At 42.8% G+C, this 13,482-nt stretch overlaps 1 protein-coding gene across 1 annotated transcript in view; it reads right to left on the bottom strand.

Annotated features, from left to right (window-relative positions):
* Positions 1 to 221: 221 nt before the first annotated feature.
* LOC127000167 (uncharacterized) overlaps positions 222 to 13,482 on the bottom strand; it is a 129,104-nt gene continuing 115,843 nt past the window's right edge. The window contains exons 9-10 of the mRNA XM_050863557.1: positions 7,772 to 7,867; positions 222 to 266 (exon numbers count right to left, since the gene is read on the bottom strand). Coding sequence (XP_050719514.1) covers positions 222 to 266; positions 7,772 to 7,867 — 141 coding nt within the window. The remainder of the gene's footprint in view (positions 267 to 7,771; positions 7,868 to 13,482) is intronic.

Raw genomic sequence — 13,482 nt, 5'->3', positions numbered from 1 at the left:
AACAGTACGTGTCCGTGGCGTCAGTGGTTCATTGCCGAAGGACTACGTTGAAGGGGCTTTCTGGGGAGACTCAGGTAAGTGTTCCAGGTGTTTTATGGTACCACTTCGTGTTCTGTCACCGCCCAGACTGCGAGAGTGACCTATGACTTCAAAAGGGTTCAACAGAGTGACACGAGCCCCAGCGGAAAGCTCTTAGCCCCATGAAGCCGGCCAGCACCTCTTCACACCGGCACCGTCAGCAGCCCCAGGTTGGCCGCGGCGCCTACCTGGAGCGGCGAGGGCAGGGCAGCCACGCCCCTTACCTAACACCCAACCCGCCGCGGCACCCTGTCCACGGGCCTCGCGTAGGGATCGGCGTCCTGCTGGCTGCTCCCGCGGGGGTGTGAGCGGATCCAACACCTGGGGTCACTCATGTGAAGGTCCGAGGGTTCACCACCAACACCATCACCACCAGCACCACCACACATCACCACTAATTCTCCCCCGTGCACATTTCCTCTCAAAGAATAATTACTTTTCGTTTGGGGGTCACCGGCGGTTAGGGCGTCTCACCAGCCACGCCAGGAGGGCACAGCAAAGCAATCAACACCTGTAATCAGCCTCAAAGACTCAGGCAGCCGTAAGCGCGCACCTTGACTCTCGCACGAGCACCTTGACCACACACTCTGTGCCACGCGCCCGACCCACCCTCGCAGCGCTCGTACCGCCCCGCGCGCTCGCTGCCAGGCGCCGCAACAACACTTCACAACGAAAGACTCGCAGATCAATAGTGAAAATTCCATAAAGACTTCCCTGTTTGGTCTGTAGAAGGAAGAACAAGCCGAGTGTAACATGTCTTTGAGGGACGAGGATGCGGAAGATTAAGTTGAAGCCATGCGTGAATCTGCGTTTCACTCTACGGATTCTGCGCGCCACGTTTAACTATAAACATCGCCATGACTACTAATATTTTAAGACAAATAATAGTTAACAGCGTGTGCTCACAATAGGTTACGCCAATACTGTGTAGAGAAACAAATAAAGAATACCACATAAATTTTAAAATAGCCACTTATATTTGCTTCCACCGTCGGGAATATAAATAAAACAAGGTACTTGTTGGACAGAGAAGGATGAAGCGGAGAACGAGGAAAAATAGGTGATGGAGCAGATGCTGGAGTAAAGAAAAATAATGATAAGATTCGGGGATAGAAGAGGACAATACCTTAAAGAGGAGCAGCAGGACCAAGAGCAGGAAGGGGAAAGAAGGAAAACAATGAGGTGAAAACAAAACCTCGGGAATATGAAATGGACTGAGAAAAAAAAAATGGATGAGTAAATGGTGGTCAATGAAAAATATATGACCTATAAAATTAAGACCTGGTGAGTCCAACTGCCGGGATGAAGGTAAAGTTGGGATCATACGCTATAGCTGCGCGTGGCGGCGGTGCTCATCTCCGTCCCGTTGGTCCTTTGAACATCTGCTGATAGAAGACCCTTAACTCGACACAGGGCCTCTGTTACATCCGGGTTACCACAGTTTACCTTTCCCAGATTTCCCCATCGACCAGCCCGACCGGAAGGATGAACAGTTGAATGACTCGAACTAAGACCCGCAGATTCGTAGTCAGGATGCGAGTAACTGGACCGCTGATGCACAGTTTGAGGCATGAACAAAAATAAATTCAGTTGATATGAAAAAAAATGAATATATGAAAAACTGATTTGTAGAAAGAGAACAGTAATTCAAAGATGAGGCAAATAAATCAAAGCGAAATTAAAAGACAAAAGTTAATACAATGAACGATGGACGAACGGACGCCAACGAGGTAAGTCAGAAAGTCGGCCAGTGAAATTGATTACCGAGCCGGGTACACTCCACGTCCCCTGATCGCGTCATAAATTCTCATCGAACACGAACGGAACACAAAAATAAATTATATATGATGACCAACAGAGGATCCTTGACACAAAGGCACAGGAAGGGTATCATGCCAGAAAGCCAATGCCAGAGTCCCTCCTCCTCCTCCTCCTCCTCCTCCTCCTCCTCCTCCTCCTCCTCCTCCTCCTCCTCCTCCTCCTCCTCCATCTCTTCCTCCACCTCCACCTCCTTCTCCTCCTCCTCTTTCTAGTCCATTACCCCCGTGTTCCTCCAGTGCGACAAACTCTGATTTAGTGTTATATTTAAATAGGGAAAGTTTCCCTCTCAACCTATTCCTCTTTCACTGGTAGAAAGCGAACGGGGAGAAAAAAACTTTATCTTGTGTCGGAGCTTCTCTCTTCACCGTATTGTATTAGTGTTTTGATTTTATCTTGCCGTTCACTTTCTTTCATCTGTATATTCCTCCTCCTTCTCCTCTTAAAATATCTTGGGCTGATAGTTGACTCAAAACTTCATGTCACTTCGAGTCTCTTGTGTTATTTTGTTCCCTTTCTTTTTTTTCTTCTTTTTCAACTCCTTTTCTCTTCCCTATCTCTATACACCGATGCCCTTTGTAAGTGTTCAATCCCCTTTCTCCTTCATCGCAACTACCCCCCACCCCCCACCCCCAACACACACTCCTTTCAACACTGTCACCACCTTGCCTTCCTTATAACCAGCGTCACTCCTTTTAATCAATATTATATCCTGATGCTTCTACACGAGAGCTCCGTCATGACAACCTATCGTTTCTGAGCGGATAGGAGAGTAAAAGGGGACAAGAGAGAAAAGTGAAAGGAGTGCAGTAATTAATAAGAGAAGTAGGTATGTGACGGGAGTAGCGGGGAAGAAGATAAATGACTGAGGGAAGTGAGGGGAATGAGAGGAGTAGATGAAATGAGTAAAGAGGAATGAGTGAGTGAGGGTGGGTGAGAGGAGTAATGAGGAGGAAGATAAATGACTAAGGGAATGGGTTAAACGATGAAAGTAGATGAAAGGAGTAAAATGTGAATCAGAAGAGTGAGTGAGGGAAGTGTGGTAGTTAATGAGAGAAGTGGAGTGCTAAGTGGAGTAGAAGTGAAGAGGATTAATGACTGAATGGAGTGAAAAGAACGACAGAGTAGATGAAAGGAGTAAAATGGAATAAAATAATGGAGTGAGAGATATGTGTTAGTTACTAAGATGTGTGTGGAGGAGGGAGTGAAGGAGAAGAAGATAAATGATTGAGGGGAGAGAGAAGTATGAGGAGAGTAGATTAAATGAGTAAAGAAGAATAAGATGAATGAGTAAAGGAGTATGGTGGCTGCTAAGGGGAGTGGGCGGAAGAGACAAGTAAAAAGGGAACACGAAAAATGACAGAGAAATGGGGGAATGACAGGGGCGAGGAAGAACAAGATGAGATAAAGAGGGAAGAGAAGGGAAAAAATAAGTAACTAGGTGAAAAAAACTGTGTAAGAGAGAGAAATGTCGTAGTTAATAAATGGAGTATGTGCAGAGAGGAGTACCGGGAATATGATGAGTAGGAGATGAGCTTGGAATGAGGGGGGAAGGGGAATGGAGTAAGAGGAGAAAGGAGTAACAGGAATAAGATGAGTGGAAGAAGAGCTTGGAATGAGGGGGGAAGGGGAATGGAGTAAGAGGAGAAAGGAGTAACAGGAATATGATGAGTAGGAGATGAGCTTGGAATAAGGGGGGAAGGGAATGGAGTAAGAGGAGAAAGGAGTAACATGAATAAGATGAGTGGAAGAGGAGCTTGGAATGAGGGGGGGAAAGGGAATGCAGTAGATGGAGAGATGAGTAACAGAAATAAGTGGGAGAGGAGCTTGGAATGAGGGGGGGAGGGGAATGGAGTAGGTGGAGAGATGAGTAACAAGAATGAGTGGATGAGGGGGAGTGGAAGGGGATGAAGTGGGGATTGAGGGGGGGGAGTGGGGAGCCTAGCTTGAGGTTGAATGAAGCACAGCAACTTTAACTCTTTCACAGCCGAGGCTCAGGCGGGGTATTGACATTTAACGTTGACGAGAACAGCGTCGGAAGGTAATCTCTCTCCCTCCGTCATCTCCTATTCATCCTTCTCTTCCTCCCTGACTTTCCCCCCTTCCCTTTTCTCCCTCAACCCTTATTTTTCTATCCTGAGCTGTCTCGTGAGCTATTATCTTTCCCTTCTTCATCTTTGTATCCTTTCTGTTCTTCTCTTCTCACTTTTCACTCACCATCATCTTCCCTTACTACCTTTCCTCCCTTCCCTTTTCTCCCTTAACCCTTTTTTATTTTTCTGAGCTGTCTCGTGATTATCTTTCCTTTCTTCACCTTTGTATCTCTTCTGTTCTTCTCTTCTTCTCCCTTTACACTCACCATCATCATCCCATTCTACCTTTCCTCCCTTCCCTTTTCTCCCTTAACCCCTTATTTATTTTCCTGAGTTGTCTCGTGAGTTATTATCTTCCCTTTATTCATCTTTGTATCTCTTCTGTTTTTTTCTTCTTTTCCCTTTCCACTCTCCATCATCTTTCAATCCTACCTTTCCTCCCTCCCTTTTCTCCCTTTCCGTGTCTCCCTCCAACCTTTTTCTTTTCTTTCACCTGTGTCTCGTGAGTAGCTATCTTTCATCTTCTCATCTCTGTCTGCCTTCTATTCTTCTATTCTTCTTCCTCTTCACACTTTTTTTTCTTCCTCTTTTCTCCTTAACTTGTATGTAATTCATAAATGTCTTCTTTTTTTTCTTTATATTTTATCTCTCTCTCTCTCTCTCTCTCTCTCTCTCTCTCCCTATCATCACTCCTTCTCTCGCCATTGCATCTCCCTTCCTCTCTCTCATCTGCCTCACTGCCTCTCCCCTTTGCCTGTCACACCTCATGGATTGCAATTAAGTATTTTCCTCACGATTACATGCCCTTAAACATGCATATATACTCCCGTACATACATACATTCATACACATAAGCATTTATATAAACATACATACATGGGAAGAAATAAAAACAGCCAAAAACACAGGAACAAAGACAAGTGGAGGAAGCAGGAAATGAAGGAAATGAGCGTAATTGAAAAACACTCCCAGAGGCTTTTAAATACAGGAAGTTGTTGTGGGTGGGATGGACACAGTGGACGGACAGGAAGGGACGGGACAAGAAGAAAAGGGACAGGAAGGGACAGGAAAGGATAGTAGTGTTGATCTGGAGGATAAGGAAGTAAAATCCATCAAACCGGGAATGTGTATCTAGGGAATGGCTATCGAATGCAGGGTAAAGTTAGCATACGAAATGATATAAAAAAACGGACGGAAAGGGACGGGACTGGAAGGGACAGGAAAGGATATTAGTGTTGATCTGGAGGAAAAATAAGTAAAATCCATCTAAAAGGAAATGTGTATATAGGGAAAGGCAATCAAATGCAGGGTAAAGTTGGCATACGAAATGATAAAACAAAACAAAAAGAGGCTGAATGAAACGTATTACCGAAAGAGAAAGAGAAGTCGGAATACGGGAAGAACGAGAAGAAGGAATACAAGAAAAGAGAAAACTGTCTGAAGACCGTGAATAAGGAGATTAATACGGAGAAAACGAATGATCAGGATGGAAAAAACAAGGACGAGGGCGACGTGACAGGATAATAGAAAAGTGAACGAAACGAATTATTGAAAGAAAACAAGAAGATGGAACATAAAACGAAAAGGGAAAACTGTTTAAGATCCGAATAAGGAAATTGAGAGAGATGGAAATAACGAAAACATACAGATGATGGAGTTGGAGAAGATGAAGGAAGAGGGATGGGAGGAGAGGGACGAGGAGTAGGAGAAGGAGAAGGAAAAGGAGGAGGAGGAGGAAGAAGAGGACGAGGAGTGAAGCTGTAGGAGACAAACCAACAAAAAAAGTAGAAGTGGGTAAAAAAAAAAAATTCAAACTCTATATAAACGGATTTTCTCGCAATGGAATTCTTTAGTTTCGTCCTCGTCCTCGTCGTCGTCCTCCTCCTCCTCCTCCTCCTCGAAAATGTGTGTCTCGTATACCTGCCTTCGCGTGTCTCTCAAGTATTACCTCGAGGCTGCCATGTCAAGGAGGGAGAGGAAGAGGAGGAGGAGGAGGAGGAGGAGGTGGAGGAAAGAGGTGAATAGACCCATCAGACACAAAATGGAAGAGAAAGAGAAGTGATTGTGGAAGAGAAAGAAGGAGAGATAGAGAGAGAGAGAGAGAGAGAGAGAAAGAGAGAGAGGAGAGAGAGAGAGAGAGAGAGAGAGAGAGAGAGAGAGAGAGAGAGAGAGAGAGAGAGAGAGAGAGAGAGAGAGGAAAAGAGCATGAAGAGAGAATGAAACAAAGGAGAGGAGGATAACAGAGACAGCTGGAAGAGGATTGAGGAGGGAAAGAATGAGGACGAAACGAAGGAAAAAGAAAACAACAAATAGGAAGAGGAGGAGGAGGAGGAGGAGGAGGAAAAGTAAACCAAGCTAGACAAAGATAAAAAAAGAAAATGATGTAGTGAAAAAATAAATAAGGAGGAAACCATGAACGAGGAGAGAGAGAAGGAAGAGAGAGATGGACAGAAAAAAGAGGAGAGGAATAACCAGTAAAAGGAGTAAGAAGAAATAAAGAATAAAGAGAAAGAAAACCTAGGTAGACGAAATAAAGAAAGGAAAGAATGTAGTAAAATATTATGAGAAGGAAAACAAAGACGAGAAGAAAGAGAAGGAAGAGGAAGATGCAAAAGAACAATAAGAGAAGAATAACCAGTAAACGGAGGAGGAAGAAATAAAGGGAAAAGATAAGGAGGAACGGGAAAGATAAAATGAATGACTGTCTCTGTGCGTGGCCGCGTCCATGCACACAAAGAAATGTTGGAGTTTCCGTTAAATAATTCGTGTTTTCTGTCTTAATGTTTGCTGCGGGGATTGTTTATGGTGCGTCTGTCTGTGTTTTAGGTTGCTTATTCACTGTCTGCATCTCTCTCTCTCTCTCTCTCTCTGCTATCGTTTCCCCATTACATACATTTTCGTTCGTTGCCAACTTTCTTGCTTACTTCACAGAAAACGGAAGCTTTTTGTGGGTGACGGCGACTTCCTCTTAATCAATACGGTCGTGTTTTAGAGGCGGGGAGAGGCTCGTAAAAGTGCGTAAAAGAGGTTCCTGGCGTTGACTTGTAAACGGATATAATGAGAAATTAATTGGGGCATATGCTTATTGTTTGCATAAGTGTTGACGAGCGTGTATGTGAATTAACAACAATAATGTTAATATATGTTAATACATGTCGATAATTCGAAACAAAAAAATATTAAATAAAAAAAGATACACTGGTTTGTAAAAATTAGTGTATAGACCTCTCTTACGAAAAAAAAATATCAATTGTTTTTTTCTTGCTAGATCAAAACGCAATTAAAAAGTAAGTGTAAATGCTAACGAAATCTTCCACCATAACACAAGCCACTAAGATGATAAGCCACACCCACACCCTCACACTTTCCTTCCAACAGACTTACCTTGCACAAAAAACACAAAATTACAACAACGACAAAAACAGTTTCTGGGCTCAAGTACAACATTCTACTGAGGGTAAAATCGATGTAATTACCTGAAAACACATTTAAAGGGAAAAAGTGTCACCTGGCAAACTGGCTAATGAGAAAAAAACAGGTAACCTCTTTTCAAAACTCACCTTTGATGCATCATATGAAAAAAAATGAAAACGCCTGAAAATGAAAAACCCTGTAAAAAAAACTCTTCTAGGAAAACAATACCATTACTATATGCATGCGAGTACCTCTACTAGTGAAGAGAGAAAACGTTTGCGAGTCAGGGCGGTGAAGGGGAAACTACTCCAGACTCGCCAGGGGACAGGAATGGCGGGAAGGGACAGGTAAAGAAAACGAGTACTCACCACCTGCCCGACGTGCGCCACCTTGTCGATCTTCTGGTGTCCCTTGGAGGAGTTGGGGAAGAGTCCTTTGGCGGCGTTGGGGTCTTGGAACGAGAACTGGGAGAACGAAAAGGGAAGGAGTGATTAAGGACATGTAACATCTCACGTGAATAGTTTTACGTTTACACTAAATTGGAGGCACGACAGAAGGAGAGCTGCTTAGAATAACATACCGTAATAGAGGGAAGGTTTGAATAATAACATGTAAAGCCTTCCACATTGAGTAGTTTTATCAATACACTAAATTGGAGGCACGGCAGGAGGAGAGCTGCTCAAGATAACATACAGTGATACATATTTCTTTACGCGCTTGTTTAATGCCTTCAGTTAATAAAGAGCAAAGGGAGGAAACGAGAGTGTAAATTTATACATAATTTTACTTTAGTAGTTTCAAGTCTATTTTAAATACTGAAAAATAAGTAAAGGATATAGGACAGCCACTAACTGGGAGACGAGAGGACCAGCCTGTCATAGAAAATCGTACTTTACATTACACATAAGTTGTTTTACGTATTTATTTATTTTATTTTATGAATGAATATGTGGCAATATATATTCAAAACATGTTCAAAATACACATACTGAAATCAAATCATTGTATATTAGTAACAAAAACATTTCTTACCACAGAATCGTCATTCTTTTACATTTTTAACACGAAAATAAAAACAATAGAGACTAACATCAACAAAATCATCATCAGTAATGAGTCAACAAGTTTTGTACCGTGTGAAATAAGAAAAAAAAATAAAGATCTTGAGTTTCAGAAAACGATTGTAAAAAGAAAAACAATATAAACAGAGAACCGAATCAATAGTTTAGGAATAACGACAACAAATAGAGTAACACGATCCCGCCCTGCACCCTTTCCATCCAAATCGAAGAAGACACAAAGAAAACGCCTCAGGAATTCAAGACCAAACAAAAATAAAAACAATAAAACAAAGACAAAACTCGCCGCAAAAACCATTCAGTCTCGAAACGGCCGATTAATACACGGCAGGTGGGCATCGACAGGTGAGTGAGAGCGACCTGGTATTGAGGGGCCGGGTGATGTATGCAGGGGTGAGGCGGGGGGAGAAGGGGAGAGGAGGGAGATTGTTGGGGTGGACGAAGGGAGGAGAGTGAAAGGCGTACAAAGGTGTGGGAAAGGGGGAGAATAGGGGAGGAGGGAGAGATCTGAAGGGGAGAGGAGAATATGTATTGGGGTGGACGAAGGGAGGAAACTGAGGCCAAGTGATGTGTAAAGGGAGAGAAAGGGAGAGAATATGGGAGATGGGAGGAAGTCTGTTGGTGGGGAAGGAAGATTTGTTGAGGTGAATGAAGGTAAGGAAAAGCTGTCAGTCGTAGGGGGGGGGGGAGGGGAGAACAAGAGCGAAGAAAGAATGTCTAAAGGAGAAGGGAGGAAAATGGGGGAGGAAGTAAAGGAAGATCTGTTGAGGTGAACGAAGGGAGAGAAGAGATGTCGGTTCGGGAAACATTTGAATTATTTGTAACATTTATTTATGCAAAAGTTATCTTACGAATGTTTTCTGAAATGTCATCAGCCTTTTTCTAAGACGAGGCACAAGGGCGAAAAAAATGTCTAAAGGAGGAAGGAAAAGGGAGGAGGAAGTGAAAAGAGTTGAAGGGAGGAGGGGAGGACATTACAGAGAAAGGGAGGAAGAAAGGGAGGAAGAGGTAAGTATGGATGACTTAGGGAGAATCTAAAGGGAGAGGAGAAAGACTGCAGGGAGATAAAAAGGGAAAGGATATGTAGGCAAAAGGTGGAGAGAAGAAAGGAGAAACGAAAAAGGAGGTCGAAACGGAGGGGCGGAGCTAAAACAGAAAAATGGTAAAAAAGAAAAAAAGAAAGGACATGTAGGGATCAGCGAGGACTGTCCGTTAGGGAGAAGGAAAAGGGGAGAGAGGGATAAAGGGAATATTCTGCGGGGAGGAGGGAAGGGTGCATGGGGAGGGAGTTCTATATTGGGTCCGGCACGTGGGCACTCCCCCCTGAAACATGATGCACTGGTATTCAAGGTCACGGAGAGAGAGAGAAGTGAACGATCCTCCCCGATGACGTCTGAGCTCCCACACATTTGTATATAGGTCAAGTTGGGTGTCTATGCTATTGCTGCGCGTGGCGGTGGTGCTCATTTCCGTTCCGTTGGTAGATTTTATAAAATAGTCCAAATATTCCTTAATACAACAAAACCTGAACTTCATCCTGAACAAAAGAACCTAAAGTGGTCGTCTGAAGCCTTTTTTTTTTGTGTGTGTATCTTGAGTGTCTCGATTTGTGCGTCATCAAGAGAAGTACATAAAAAACGGTACTGCAAAGGAGAATTAGTACGTTTTCATAACTCTTCTCCGATGTATTCTGATTAAATACACAACAAAATAGTACTGTAAAAGAGAGCTCCCGATGCGCCTCTTTCGTCTTTTTAACAATCTAACTTTGGTATATTCTGATTGTGGTACTGAGCCATTTACTCGAAAAAGAAAGAACCCAGTCCCACTTATTAACATCCTCAGAACGGAAAGTAAAGTCATGGACACATACTTCTCGCAGCCTACGCATTCCATATCCTTTCTTAGGCTCTAAAACCCAGGAAGGACATCAATCCCTCGCCCAGGGACGCTAGGTCGTGACTGGGACGTTCGGATTACCACAGTTTGTCACAGTTTACCTTCCCCACGAGTCCCCGGGTAACCCATTTAGCGACTAACAAGGAAAGATAGACGGCTCGGTAGCTTGTGCGCCGACTGACTCACGAGCTGGATTGGACCCAACACTCAAAAAGAGGCTGAGGAGGCAGAATCATACGACCCAGTGTTATTGTTGTTATTGTGACCCAGTTTTATTTTAAGTTCCACACACCTTTTAATGTGGCAGAGAGAGAGAGAGAGAGAGAGAGAGAGAGAGAGAGAGAGAGAGAGAGAGAGAGAGTGAACGAAGTGATCTAAAGTGAACTTATAACGGGTCCCCTCGGCCACACATCAACTACCTCACTTAACTTAAAAGGCTATTGTGTTATCTCACCTACTACAATCAACTTGTGAAGCAGGACAACGGTAACGCCGGCCCTGTGACGAGTGAGATAACAGTTCGCGCCTTAAACATAACACTTAACACGAACCACCTTTAAAAATAACAGTAAAAATCGTAAACACACACGATCCGATATTAAGCTTTTTGACCGTGCTAAAGCGGCTGAGAAGGCAGAATCGTAGAGGTTAACGTTATTTTTTGTTTTTCTTTTATCTGCGACCCGGTTTTATTTAAGTAACTCCGACTATCAATATTAAAGTTTTCTGACCGTCCTGGATTTTTTTCATCTCTCGCTGTGTGTCATTTGGTTATCTATTTGTGAAGAAGTGTCAGTCAGGATAACAGACAGTGCAGAATATGTTAAACCTTGATATAGAAAATATTGTTTGGCGCGCCTTGCCCTGAACAACCAATTTCTTGACGGATTTTCACGGCTTCAATATATAAAACAAATGAAAGATTTTTTTTTATAATTACCCATAAAAAATATCATTATAAGTTTCCATATATGTCTACCTTATACGTCTGCGAGATGAGATAATAACGAAGCTGTCTCAATCTTTAACTTAAAAAAAAAAACTAATTGTGAAACTTTCCTCTTTATTTGGAGATGTTGAATAACGAATAAACTACGAAATAAACTACCAAAAAATATCGACGGAAACAAAAACACAACTGAGCCGAATTACTTGTTACATAAAAACGAAACTGGAACGCAAAGAGAAAAAGACACAGAATAAAAAAAAAGGGAATGGGAGCGGAAAAAAGTCGGTGGGCGGACATAAATATTCATGACGTCAGGCGGGGCTGGGGGCGCGGGGACATGTGTCTAAGTCAAGGGAGCGGAAGAACCCGTGGGTCGAGGAGGCCGATGACGAGGAGGCTGGATAGGGGCAATAAAAAGGTTCTTGGGAGGACAGACTGACATGATGGGAGGAAATGAGTTTAAGCCATTGGATAAAGAGGAAAAAGAGCCAAATAACTACTGAAGAAAGTAAAGATTAGAAGCAAGAAAATAAAGGAGAATAATAGCAATAAAAAAGCTCTTGGGAGGACAGACTGACATGATGGGAAGAAATGAGTTTAAGCCATTGGATAAAGAGAAAAAAGAGCCCCATACCTACTGAAGAAAGGATAGATTAGAGGCAAGAAAATAAAGGAGAATAGCAATAAAGAAGCTCTTGGAAGGACAGACTGCCATGATGGGAAGAAGGGAATTTAAGCCATTGGATAACGAGGAATAATTACCCACAGAACAACTGGATAAAGGAAAGAATTGAGGCATGAAAATAAAGAATAGGGGCAGCAATAAATTTCTTGGGAGGACAGAGTGACATGATGGGAAAAAGTGGATTTAAGCCATTGGATAACCAGGAAAAAAGAGCCACATAACTACTGAAGAAAGGATGGATAAAAAACACTCTTGGGAGGACAGACTGACATGATGGGAAAAAAGTGGATTTAAACCATTGGATAACGAGGAAAAAAAGAGCTACAGAGAAATCGGAGAAAGAATAGATTAGAGGCAAGAAAACTAAGAATAGTGGCAATAACAAAGCTCTAGGAAGGACACACTGACATACTGGGAGGAAGTTAATTTAAACCATTGGATGACGAAGATATATAGGACACAGAGCTATAGGAGATGAATATACATTAGGGCCACTAAAATAAAAACAAGAATAGGAACGATAATAGTTCTTGTAAGGACAAACTGACAGAATGAATCTAAGCCAATGGTTAACGAGGAAATAAGGACCACGTAACCATTAGACGGAAGGATAAATTGGGGGAAATAAATAGGATAGGGGCAATAAAAATATGTCTCAGATTGACACACTGACACAAGCAATTGGCCAACGAGGAAATAAGAGCCACATGACCATTGGAAATTGGATAGATTAGGGGCAATAACAACAACAAAATTAAGAGCAATAATAAAGTTCTTGGATAAACACACTGACATACTGGAAAGAAAAGACTCAAACTACTGAATAAAGGTATAGATAAACGTGAGTGCATTCGCTATAGCTGCGCCTGACTGCGGTGCTCATCTCCGTACCGTTGGCCCTTTGACGCAGTGGTGGGTAAAAATCTATTACACCGGGACACGGGCCAATTTTTTTTGTATTATAGGTGCGAGAAAAAACACCCAGAAATTGGATGTTTTGGACAAGGAGCACCAAACATCATTTCCTACCAGCGGGCGCGAGCTAAACGTTCTAGGAAAAGGCAGAAAAAAGAAGAGGAGAAAATGCTGAAAACCCCACTTGAGAAGCAGTTTAGAAATAGAATATAATGGATTCTGGGAATGAAACAAAGACAAACAGGAAAAGAATGTTTACAGACCCACATTAGAGTTGGAACTAAACATGAGTTCGTTGGAGGATGCGAAGCGGAAATGTGAGCAAAAAATTCTGACTCACTAAAGGTTGGAAGAAAAGGGACGCATTGGGTTCTGAAGAGGAGGCAGGAAAAGAGGGAAGGTTTACAGCGCCACCGGAGAAAGGGAAGAGTAGGGAGAGACATTATGTTCAAGGAGAAAGGAGTAACAAAGCCAGTGAGGGAAAAACGGCCGACAGCTTGATATCAATGTACCGCCTCAGCCACAGGAGCCAAGGGTTCAGAGAGGACGCTG

This window comes from Eriocheir sinensis, chromosome 18, assembly GCF_024679095.1.
Source record: "Eriocheir sinensis breed Jianghai 21 chromosome 18, ASM2467909v1, whole genome shotgun sequence".
Taxonomy (NCBI): Eukaryota; Metazoa; Arthropoda; class Malacostraca; order Decapoda; family Varunidae; genus Eriocheir; species Eriocheir sinensis.
The sequence above is the reverse complement of the archived record's forward strand: the minus strand, read 5'-3'. Positions and strand labels throughout refer to the sequence as shown.